At 41.3% G+C, this 12693-nt stretch overlaps 1 protein-coding gene across 1 annotated transcript in view; it reads right to left on the reverse strand.

Annotated features, from left to right (window-relative positions):
- Window positions 1–4868: 4868 nt before the first annotated feature.
- The window catches only part of dars2 (aspartyl-tRNA synthetase 2, mitochondrial), a 61346-nt gene continuing 53521 nt past the window's right edge, over window positions 4869–12693 (reverse strand). Inside the window, exons 16-17 of the mRNA XM_080196778.1 lie at window positions 11546–11621; window positions 4869–10493 (exon numbers count right to left, since the gene is read on the reverse strand). Of these exons, the coding sequence (XP_080052904.1) occupies window positions 10303–10493; window positions 11546–11621 (267 nt within the window). The 3' untranslated portion in view covers window positions 4869–10302. The remainder of the gene's footprint in view (window positions 10494–11545; window positions 11622–12693) is intronic.

The following is a 12693-nucleotide window of genomic DNA, read 5'->3' on the forward strand; positions in this document are numbered from 1 at the left end:
ACAAGTCTTCTGGTCCTGATGGAACGCATCCCAGAGTACTAAAAGAGATGGCGGGAAATATAGCAAATGCACTAGTGGTAATTTACCAAAATTATTCTGGGGTGGCTCCCGCAGAATGGAAAACAGCAAATGTGACGCCACTGTTTAAAAAAGGAGGTAGACAAAAGGCACTTTTATATTACAGGCCAGTTAGTTTAACTTCTGTGGTTGGGAAAATGCTTGAATCTATCATCAAAGGACAAATAGCGAGACATCTGGATATAAATTGTCCTATTGCTAAGATGCAGCATGGGTATTTGGAATAGAAGCAGGGAAGTTGTTTCCACTGGCATGTGAAACTAGAACTGGGGGCATGGCCTCAAAATAAGGGGAAGCCGATTTAGGATTGAATTGAGGAGGAAGTTCTTCACACAGAGAGTTGTGAATCTGTGGAATTCCCTGCCCAGTGACGCAGTTGAGGCTATCTCATTGAATGTTTTTAAGGCAAGGACAGATAAATTTTTGAACAGTAACATAATTAAGGGTTATGGTGAGCAGGCAGGTAAATAGAGCTGAGTCAACAAAAAAAATCAGCCATGTTCTTATTGAATGGCGGAGCAGGCTCGCGGGGCCAGATGGCTACTCCTGCTCCTGGTTCTTCTGTTGTTAGAGGCTGAACTCCCACATTGTTCCCGAACATGTATTAATGGCTTTTTATTTCAATTGCATAGAATACTGATTCAGTGTGCACATGAAGCAACCTTTCAAATCATTCTAATTTCCTCAAAATCAATGTCCGAAAGATGTGCTGGTTAGAAACATGGAAACAGTACAGGCCCTTCGGCTCTCAATGTTGTGGTTAGGTGCATTGGCTATGCCAAACTCTCCCAAACAGGTGCCAGAGTGTGCCAACTAGGGGATTTTCTCAGTAATTTCAGTGCAGTGTTAATGTAAGCCTACTTGTGACACTAATAAATAAACTTTAAAAAAAATCAATCACAGCCAAAGAATCCCAATCCCAGGTCCCATCTCCAATTCCAACTACTAGCCTCAGTCCCAGCAGTCCCCAGTCCAACCAGGAACCCAAATCCCAGCCACTAACCTTGATTCCAGGCACTAATCTCTGACCACAACCTCTAATCCTAATTATTGACCCTGATCTCAACTACTAACTCCAGTCTTTGCCATGACCCTGCAATGCTCGCTGATAACCTTGAATCCAAATACTTGCTCTGTTTCCAATTCCAGCATGGATCCCAATCCTGGATACTTCAATCTAAAACTTTCAAAAAAAAAGTACTGCAGATGCTAGAAATCTCAGATAAAGACAATAAATGTTTGAGGCACTTATCTGTGGAAAGAGATAGGCAGGGCCCAAGGGTTCAAGGGAAGTTACCTTGTTGTTCTATTCCTTAACGTTCTAGTTTCAACAAAATGTCATTGTTCTGAAACATCAGCTGTTTCTCCAATTCACTTCATTCATTGTCAATAGCTTTTTTACTGTTGCTATGTATGGAAATGTAGCAGTTTGTGTGCAGAAAGATCCTATAATCAGCAAACTGAAAAACTGACCAGATAATTTGTTTTTGTGATGTCACTTAAAGATTGAATACTAATGGAATGTTCTTTCTTCACATTGGGCCATGAGATCTTCTATGGTCAACTAAATAGGTAGTCGGGCTTTCAGTTGAACATCAGGTTTGAAAAACAGCACCTCTGACAGTGCAGCATTCCATCAACACTGTACAGATTATGTGCTCAAGTCTCTTAAGTGGGGCTTGAACACACCATCTGAATCTGGCAAGAGTGAGTCAGCCAACGTCAACAATGCTGCCCCTAGATGCAGAAGGAGAGGATGGGATGGTTTTAATTTTAGAATCCATTTCAAATTTTAAAAATAGTTGGATAACTTGTTGAAAAGATGAGCTGTCTCATCCAAAAGGACTGGCTAGCATTCAACTCTTATTTAAGTTAAAGCAAGCTTTTTGAAGCATCTTCCGCAGAAAAATACTACTATATCCCTTCAAACCTCCCGCATGGCTTGTGAAATTCTTTGTCTCAAGTCACCCAGGTTGAAAACCATGGATAATGAAAATGTGGCAATTAAGTTAGACTTTCAATTTATGCAAATTTTCCAAAGCCAATATTTTTGATGTCTACAGTTCACTCCAGAAGTAGAGGCTTTTAACGGAATTTTAATTTGTGTTTTTCAAAATAAATATGTGTAGCATGACGCAACTTCTTTAATTAATCCTGCCGGAAGTCTAATGTCCAAATGCAATGTTTTGAATAAAAGCAAAATACTGTGGATGTTGGAAATCAGAAATAAAAACAGAGAATGCTGGAAAAACTCAGCAGGTATGGCAGCATCCATGGAGACAGAAACCAAGTTAACATTTTTAATCTGTATGATTTTTATTCAGGTTGTCTCTGAGTCTTTCAGAATGGAAATTTTATCTGTTTTTCTCTCTCCACAGATGCTGCCAGACCTGCTGAGTTTTTACATAATTCTATGCAGTATTTTAAACTTTGCAGCATTCTTGTTAAATGACTTTTTTTTTAGCATAGTTCACATTCGTAAAACGTTCTTAAACTATTCCAAGTTTTGATTTATTGATCTTCATATCAAGAGGTCAGGCTTTTTGTGCTTGAACAAGGGATACAATCACATTTGGATTCAATGTTAATGGCATAACAACATTTTGACAAGAACAAAAACAAGAAGTTATTATCAGTTGTGCCATCAGAGAAAATCTCAAAATACTTCTGCTGCCACTATGCTCCAAAGTACTTTGTTTCAAGGTGTGCTGTCTAAATGATGCTCAGAAATTCCATCCCAAAAGAACTGTGGGACCAAAACTGTCCAGACCACATGGGACTGCAGCAGTTCAAGAAGGTAACTCACCATCACTTGCTCAAGGACAATTAGGATTGGGCAACAAATGCCAATCTAGCCAGCAATGTCGAAATTCTGTAGAAGAACTAAAAAGAAATTGTGCATTGACAACTGAATGGTAGCTTCACTTCTGACAGCTTTTTAAAGGGACAGGGATATTCACCCACTGGTCAGTGGGCTATCTTTTGTGAACTCTTTGGTAAGTAATTTTGGGTGCTTGTCAGGGAACAAAGCAGAGGTCACCACTGGAGCTAAATACAGTTATTGATCATTGCTCTGCTTTGAGTACTGTTATATTTCCTCTTTAGCATTTTGTTATACAGATGGAACAAAACAACAGGACACATAAGGAATGAACAGGATTGTCAGCATTTTCCATGGCTATATTAATCTGTGAATGGATTTCTCATTGTATCTGTGGATGCTGACCAACGTTGCACTTTTCTCTTGGCTCAGGCATTACAGAAGCCCGTGAGTTGCCTAATTTTCAAATTCCTACATGCTAACGTTTAACTTTGTGGTAAGTTTAGCAGTTGATTTTTTAGAAATGAAGCCATCAGAAATTTTAGTTACTAGAGAATTCCAAATTGTGCCGGATAACACAAAGTTGACTGTATATTTCTGGATATTCTAGGTGATTCTGATTGTTTGCCACATTCTGTCCCTTTTAATGTCATGCAAGGTAACTCAATTACCTTATTTAAATGTGAGATGCTTCTTTTACTGGAAGATGACATGTGTTATCTTCATCTTTGTTCGAAGGGAGTGGTAAGTCCGGTTTAATTTAAGTTCAGGCATATAGTTGAAGAAGAATTAGTAACATGGCCAGAAAGTTAGTCACTGGACAGAAAATAAAGTATTTAGCTGTTTGAGTTTGAAACATTATATCCCAAGAAGACAATCTCTATGATGATGAGACAACAATGAGGTCTGACTAAATGTAGTGAAAGTCACAGATCAAGGCCAAAAAGGCAGACAGGTTTAAGATTAAATTTAATGGGATCTCTTAGTTCTGAATGTAGGGGCACTAAGCAGCAGGTTAATTGCACCCAGTTTAAATGTCTTATGCTGTCATTAGACAGTGTTTGTTATCGGTTCCGCTTGTTGTTTGTGGTGTTTCATTTGAAGTCGCTTTTTCTTGATGTAAACATATGACCAGACCAGAAGAAATGTTTTATTTGACAGCACAATTTAAAATTACCATTACTTTATCACTGCAGTCTATTTAAAATAGTTGAAATTAAAATATCTCTTTCAATCTAAAATGGACCCACGGCATTGAAAACATAGAATCATTTGAAATCACTGATTACTTATCATACCTTATCTGGAAGAATATTTTAAAACGATGTTCATATCTTTAGCACTGAGGATGACCCTTTTTTTTAAAAATATAAGGTACTTCTTTTGCATGTACTCTTCAGCTGATGGGTCAAGTAAGTATCCTGTGCCTTCATTCCCAACATGGCCACTCTCAAACTGCAGGAGCCAATCAGATGGCTGACCGTTCTACAATCTGAGCAGTGCGGACAAGGATTGATGGCCAGGGCTGGGAATACATTCAATGGCACCATGCCCAGGAAATTCCAGGGTTAGGGGTCTCAGCGAGAGGGATAGGGATGGAGGGTTTTAGAGGCTGGGGAAACATTAGTTAGGCAAATTGCCTCCGAGAGAGGTTATGCTCGTCACCAGTCCACATAGCTAAAAGTTGCTGCAGTGGACTGAGGCCCTTAAGTAGCCATTAATTGGCCTCTTAAGGGTTTCAATAGGCTCAAGAGTGGCACAAAAAATTCCTCACCCCTCCCCCCCTGTAAAATATTAGATAGATGGGGGAGATGCAGGGAAGTGAGTGGTGGGAAGGCCACCTGCTAGATGTACATGCTACCCACCAAGCTTTCAAACTACCAAGGATTAAAATCCACTTCCAAGACCTGGGCAGGAAGCATGAAGAATCTCTTAATGTTAACAAAATTTGATCGCAACACTCTTAATGTATTTGTTTCCTCAACATTTTTATTTTGCTGTACAGAAAAATATTGCCAATGCCTGAGAGCTTCATAACCTGTTGGTAATTACCCAGAACCTTACTTCCTTCTATAATCACATAATAAAGATTGATTTCTCATATTTGTTCAAAACTATCTTGGGAATCAAGGTTAATTTACTGTGAGAAAAATAAAATTTTTCTCACAAAGATGGGGAAACACAAGAATAAAGAACAAAACAGCACAGGAACAAGTCCTTTGGCCCTCCAAGCCTGCACCGATCATGTGTTCCTAGTTAGAACATCCGTTTGTATCCCTCTATTCCCAGTCTGTTCATGTGGCTATCTAACTAATGATCCCAGCGTGTCGGCCTCAACCACTTTACTTGGCATTCCAGACCCCCACCACGCTCTGTGTAAAGTATGTCCCCTGCATTGAACCTCGTCACCCGCTACCCCCACCCTCCTGATCTTGAACTTGTGAGCCCTTGTTTTTGTCATTTCTGACCTGGGAAAAAGCTTCCAACTGTTCACCCTATCTATGCCCTTCATAATTTTATAAACTTCTATTAGGTCGGCCCTCAACCGCCGTCTTTCCAGGGAGAACAACCCTAGTTTACACAATCTCACCTCACAGCTAATATCCTCCATACCAGGCAACATCCTGGTAAATCTTCTCTGCACTCCCTCCAAAGCCTCCACATCCTTCCAGTAGTATGGCAACCAGAACTAGATGCAGTATTTCAGGTGTAGCCTAACCAATGTTCTATTTTATTACAACATCATATGCCAACTTTTATACTCTATGCCCTGTCCAAAGGCAAGCATACCATATGCCTTCTTCACCACCTTTTCCACCTGTGTTGCCACCTTTAAGGATCTGTGGACTTGCACACCCAGATTCCTCTGTGTGTCTATCCTCCTGATGGTTCTGCCATTTATTGAATAGCTCCCCCCTGCATTAGATCCACCAAAACGCATCACTTTGCATTTATCTGGATTAGATTTCATCTGCCATTTCTCTGCCCAATTTCCCAGCCTATCTATATCCTGCTGTATTCTCTGACAATGTTCATCACTGTCCGCAACTCCAGCAACTTACTAATCAGACCAGCTACATCTTCTTCCAAATCATTTATATATACCACAAATAGCACAGGCCCCAGTACAGAGCCCTGCGGAACACCACTAGTCACAGACTTCTAATCAGAAGAAGACCCCTCCACGGCTACCCTCTGTCTTCTTTGGCCAAGTTCTGTAGCCATCTAGCTAGTTCACCTTTGATCCTGTGAGATTTAACCTTTTGCATGAGCTTGCCATGAGGGACCTTGTCAAATGCTTTACTAAAAGCCACGTAGACGACATCCACAGCCCTTCCCTCGTCAATCATTTTTGTCACCTCCTCAAAAAACTCAACCAAATTTGTGAGGCATGACCTCCCTTGTACAAAACCATGTTGTCTATCGCTAATGAGACTATTCAGTTCTAAATGTGTATAGATTCTAAGAATCTTCTCCAACAGTTTCTCTACCACGGACGTCAAGCTCACTGGCCTATAATTAGCTGGGTTATCCTTGCTATCCTTCTTAAATAACAGGACCACATTTGCTATCCTCCAATTCTCTGGGACTTCACCTGTGTTCAATGAAGAAACAAAGATTTCTGTTAGAGGCCCAGCAATTTCATTTCTTGTCTCAGTAATCTAGGACAGATGCCATCTGGCCTTGGGGATTTGTCTACCTTAATGCATCCTAAAACACCTAACGCTTCCTCCCTTGTAATTGCGACTTGTTCTAACGGGTCTACACATCCGTCTGAGACACTACCAATCAACGCATCGCTCCCCTTTGTGAATTTTGATACAAAGTATTCATTTAGGATCTCATCTACTTCCTTGGATTCTAAGCATAATTCCCCTCTGTTCTTAAGAGGTCCGACTCTTTCTCTGACAACCCTCTTGTTCCTATAAAATGCCTTGGGATTCTCTTTAATCCTGTCTGCCAAGAACACTTCATGACTCCTTTTTGCCCTTCTACCTTCCTGTTTGAGTTCTTTGCTACTCTCTCTGTATTCCTCCATTGCTTCATGTGTTTTCAGCTGCCTGGACCTTATGTTTGCCTCTTTTTCTTTTTGATTAGACCCACAATTTCCCTGGTTATCCACAGCTCTCGAATCCTGCCTTTCCTGTCCTTTTTTTAAACAGGCACACGCCTGTCCTGCACTCCTATCAACTGCTCCTTAAAAGACTCCCACATGCCAGATGTGGATTTACCCTCGAACAGCCTCTCCCAATCAACAGCCACCAAATCCTGCCTAATCCAGCTGTAGTTAGCCTTCCCCCAATTCAGCATCTTACCCACAGGACAGCACTCATCCTTTTCCATGACTATTCAAAAGTTTACAGAATTCTGATCACTGTTTGCCACATGTTCCTCCACTGAAACTTTGATGACCTGACTGGGCTCATTCCCCGGTACTAGGTACTCTAGTTGGACTATCAACATTGGACTATCCAAAGAACCTTCCTGGACACATTTTATAAATTCCTCCCCATCCGGACCCCCAGCCCTAAGGGATTTCTAGTCCATATGAGGGAAATTAAAGTCTCCCACTACAACAACCCTATTTTTTCTACATCATCCAGAATCTCTTTACATATCTGTTCCTCAACTTCCTGTGGGCTGTTGGGAGGCCTGTAGTATACTCCCAGCACAGTGACTGCACTCTTCCTGTTTCTGAGCTGTGAGACCCACAGTGTCTCGTTACATGATCCTTCCAAAGTGTCCATGCTCTGTACCACTGTAATATGCTCCCCAACCAGTAATGCTACTCCCCCACCTCTTCTAGCCCCTCCTCTCTCTCGCCTAAAACACTTATATCCTGGATTATTCAGCTGCCAGTCCTGTCCTTTTGCCTGTCCTGCACTCCTATCAACTGCTTCTTAAATGTCTCTGCCATTGGAACCAAGTTCTGCGCATGCATTAAGGCTTTAAGTTCATCTGTTTAGCCTTTTACGCTCCTTACGTTGAAGCAAATGCACTCCAGACCTCCAGGCTCACTGAATCCATCCTCCCACAGACTGGTCTTCCTCTTAGGTAGCCTTGTCTTGGCCGCATGCTCGTCCCCAGTCTCTATGCTTGCTGACCTATCACTCACTGATCCCCAGTCCCCTGCTACATTATTTTAAACCCACCCGAACCACACTAGCAAACCTCCCAGCCAGGATATCGGTGCCCCTCCAGTTCAAGTGTAACCCATCCTTCTTGTGCAGGTCCCATCCTCCCTGGAAGACTTCCAAGTTATCCACAGATCTGAAATCCTCCCCCCAGCACCAGATCTTTAGCCACGTGTTCAGTTGCTATCTCCCTTTTCTAAGCCTCACTGACACATGGCACAGGGAGCAATCCAGAGATTTTTAGCCTTCTACCTAACTCCCTAAATTGTTCTTGCAGGACCTCCCTGCTCTTTCTGCCTACATCATTTGTACCAATGTGGACAATGACATCTGTCTGATTACCCTCCCTTTTCAGGATGTCTTTACCCACTCAGAGACATCCAGGAGCCTAGCACCAGGGAGGCAGACTACCATCCTTGAGTCTTGTTCACGCCCACAGAACTGCCTGTCTGTGCCTCTAACTATTGAGCCCCCACTATTATTACTCTCCTTTTTTCCCTTCTGAGCCACGGAGCTCAACTCCGTGCCAGAGACCTGGTCTCTGTGGCTTACCTCTGGAAGGTCATCTCCCCACGCCCACAGCAGCCAAAATGGTATACTTACTTTGGAGGGGAACAACCACAGGGGATCCCTGCACTGACTGCTTCCTCCCCTCCCCTCTCCTGACTGTTAGCCAGCTAGCTTCACTTTTAGATGTTACCACTTCCCAGTAACTGCTACCTATCACCCCCTCTGCCTCCCAAATAATCCGAAGTTCATCCAGTTCCAGCTCCAATTCCCTAAGGCGGTCTGTGAGGAGCTGGAGCTGGGTGCACCTCCCCCACATGAAGTCAGCAGGGTCACTAATGGTGACCCTTACCTCCCACATCCTGTAAGAGGAGCGCTGAACTGCCCTAACTGCATTGAATTCCCTAACCACCCAAACTCCCAACTGTCACTGCCGTGTTCCCGCTCTTTAAACTGTCACCGTTCTGTGTTCCCGAGAACAGAGGTAACTCTGTGTTACCTCAAGACAGACCACCAAAATCTTGGTCAAAGAAGTAGATTTTAAGAAGCATCATTAGGACGAAAGTGGTGGCAAGGTGTATCGAGGATATTAGAGCTCAGGGCCTAGGCAGCTGAAGGCTTTCACTGCACAATGATTAAAATCAGGGATGCTCAAAAGGTTCAAATTGGAGGAACACACAAGGAGATTAGAGAGATAGGGACAGGTAAGGACATAAAGGGATTTGAAAATACAATTAAGAGGAATTTTAAGAGACATAGCTTAAATAGGAATTAATGTAGTCAACAAACACAGGGTAGTGGTGGACTGGACTTTGTGCAAGTTATAGGGCATTAGCCATAATGTTTTGGATGACCTCAGGGTAGAACTTAGGAAGTTAACCAGGAGCGTGTTGAATAGTCAACTCTGGAGCTAACAAAGACATGGATGGGGATTTCACATCAGATGAGGTGAAGGAAGTGTGGAGCTTGGCAATGTTATGCAGGTTGAAATAGGCGGAAAAAGTGATGCATGAATATGTGGTTGGAATGTAGTGTGCAATTAAGTTCAAGTTTTATGAAGGAACTGAATATCTAAGGAGTAGGGAGATTGTAAGATCTGAACAAACATTGCTATTATTCCCACAGTGAGTTAGAAAGAAGTAATAGTAAAACTACCTGATGCTTCTCTCTCCTTTAACAAGTAAACTGGACACTGCTGCCAACATGTAGAGAGATCCTTTGGGCTGACAGCATGCTAACTATTTTCAGGCACTGAAGTGAAGCAATTTACTCCTATCCTCCTGATATGCATGGGATTCAGCAGGACCTAAGTAGCCTGAGGTTTCCTCCGGGCGCTCCAGTTTCCCCCCACAGTCCAAAGATGTGCAGGTTAGGTTAATGGCCAAGCTAAAATGACCCTAGTGTCAGGGGAATTAGTAGGGTAAATATGGGGTTACAGGAGTTGGACCTGGATGGGATTGTGGTCAGTGCAGTCTTGATGGGCCAAATGGTTACCTTGTGCACTGTAGGGATTCTATGATTCTAATACATTTTGTCTTAAATTAGTATATCCCCATTTTTCTAAAAAAAAACTACTCCATTAATTTTAAACATTATTCACACTAAGCAACAAAGTAGCTGCCCAACACCACATGAGATAGCTGCTCCACAGCCATCTGTGTCCAGAGATTTAGTGGGTCTCAAGCCATTGTCTGGTGTGAATGAATATGATTTAAATCTCAGTTTGGTTTCCAGTGCAATTTTATCAATCACTACACTAACTCATGATTTTGTAGTGCCGTCATGGATTTCCGCTGGCCAGTTGACCTGAATATGATATGGGCTCAGCTCTTCAGGACTCACATAGTCTGGTGCATTACTCATTAGATCTCGGCCTTTGAAGGATTTAGGAAAAGCAATTACATCCCTGATACTTGAGGCTCCAACTGTAAGAGCTATCAGTCTGTCCAGACCTAAAATGAAACAGATTAGGCAATGAAATAATGCGATCCAGCATCCAGAATTGACAAACACAACAAAAAGCGTGGTATTAGACAAAATAAGAAGTTACAGCTGTTAGACACAAATGCAATGGCCAGCCCATAAGGAAGGAGGGAAAAGAACCATGATTTGTTATTTCTGGTTGTAATGTATTAGCTCGGAAGAGGAGCAAGCCTAGTGTAGTGGTTAATTTACTGGACCAATAATGTGGCAAATCTGAATTCAACTGTCACCATGGAACCTTGAGAAATATAATTACAGTTTTAAAAATCTGGAAATTAAAATTTCTGAAAGTCACTACTGTTGTAGTGTGATGGTATTAATTTAATAAGTCTGAAGAAGTCTTTGTAATCATGTAGATTAGCTGTAAGTCGTTACTGACTCTCAGAACTATTTATAAATATGCAGTAAAGAGTAAAAACTGGGAGCTGTGTCCATGCTAGCATGTGGCTCAGTCCAACACTGGACTGACTCTGGGTGTGGGCCATGGGCTCTCTTGCATCAGTGTATGTGCAGTACTGTACTCAGTCCCACATTAACCCTATATGTTCCAGACCCTTATATTACAACCATGAAGCTGTTGGATTGTCATAAAACCCCAAATACCTCTGACTATGCTTCATAGTCAGAGTCATATAGCACAGAAAAGGCCCATTGAGTCTGCACCGACAATAACTATCACTAAAGTCGCGTAATCCCATTGTCCAGCACTTATCTCATATCTTTCCAGGGAATTAAGTCTATGCCCTTACCAGTTTCAGCTTCTACATGACTCCTCTATGGCTTATTCTGAAGTTATGTAGTAAATGTTTCATAATATTAAACTTGCGCAGGGCAAATAATGATGGTGATGCAAGCTCCATTCAGATTCTGAGATGGAAGGAAAGCGTCAGCCTTCCTTTCTCTTGTCATTTTTAGAGTTACAATTATGCCGATTAACAAAGTTCTGATTAATTCTAATCTCAGTCTCCTATGAAACTTGATTGTGGATAAGAGTGATATAAAAACCCACTTTGGAACTCACCCAATGCAATCCCACCATGGGGTGGTGCTCCAGAATCCAGTGCCACAAGTAGATGCGATAACAACCCACTATCTTCCTGTATATACAAATACATAAAATAAATAAATATATGGATATTTATTTTTAATTCAGACGTATTCAGCTGGGACTCTTGCATAACCTGCAGGGTGCCCCACAAGAAGGTGATGCTAAGTTTGCAAAGTAATGCAATACTTTTTTCAATTAGTTTCCCAACTGGCATGTGATCATGTCTCACTTGCATCCTGTTTGCAAATATTGTTTCATTTACCTCATAGAAGGTTTGGACATGAGCTTACAGTTTTACAGTTTACCAGCAGCTTGTTGTGTGATAAGCTGAGAACAAGAGTGTCACCTGCAAGCAGGTGAAGAAAATAGATAGGTGTATTTATTTATGGAGTAAATAAATAAATCAGTACACATTTGTTAATGGAAAACTGTGTTTAAATAATTTAATCAAGTTCTTTGATTAAATAATACAATAATTGGGATAATAGCATACGGTTATATTTCAAACAGCAGGGGAGAATAAAATGGTGTTTCCCAGGAGTCAGTATTTAGACCACATTTTGACATTAATATATTCATATAAATATCTGGATTTAGATGCACAGGGCATAATTTCAAAGTCTGAAAAGGAAACAAAACTCAAATGATTAAACAATGAGGAAGATGGTAACAGGTTGCTAAAATGAGTAGACATGTGGTGGATGAAATTTAAGTAGAGAAGTGTGAAATGATTCATTTTGGGAGGAAGAATGAGGTAAGGTAATATGAAATCACTGAAATTGAAAGGGGGTGTAGGAACAAGTACCTGTTGGTATACATAATTAAATCTTGGACACAGGAACAAATAACTGTTGGTTTTTATACACAAATCTTTGATACAGAACAAGAGAAGGCTATTTAAAAAGCATATCGGTTTATAAAATACTAGTTAGGTCTCAGCTAGAATACTGAGTTCAATTCTAGGTACCACATTTTACAAAGGTGTCAAAGCCTTGGAGGGCAGTGGAGAAAAATTGAGTAGATCTATCAACCAGCTAGCACCAGCCTGATAGCCTTTCTTTTGCTGTACCATTCTATGATTGTATAAATCACATCTGTCAACTGGGAATGCCAAGTATAAC

Source organism: Carcharhinus amblyrhynchos, chromosome 9 (genome assembly GCF_965287045.1).
Source record: "Carcharhinus amblyrhynchos chromosome 9, sCarAmb.v2.hapA, whole genome shotgun sequence".
NCBI classification, from domain to species: Eukaryota; Metazoa; Chordata; class Chondrichthyes; order Carcharhiniformes; family Carcharhinidae; genus Carcharhinus; species Carcharhinus amblyrhynchos.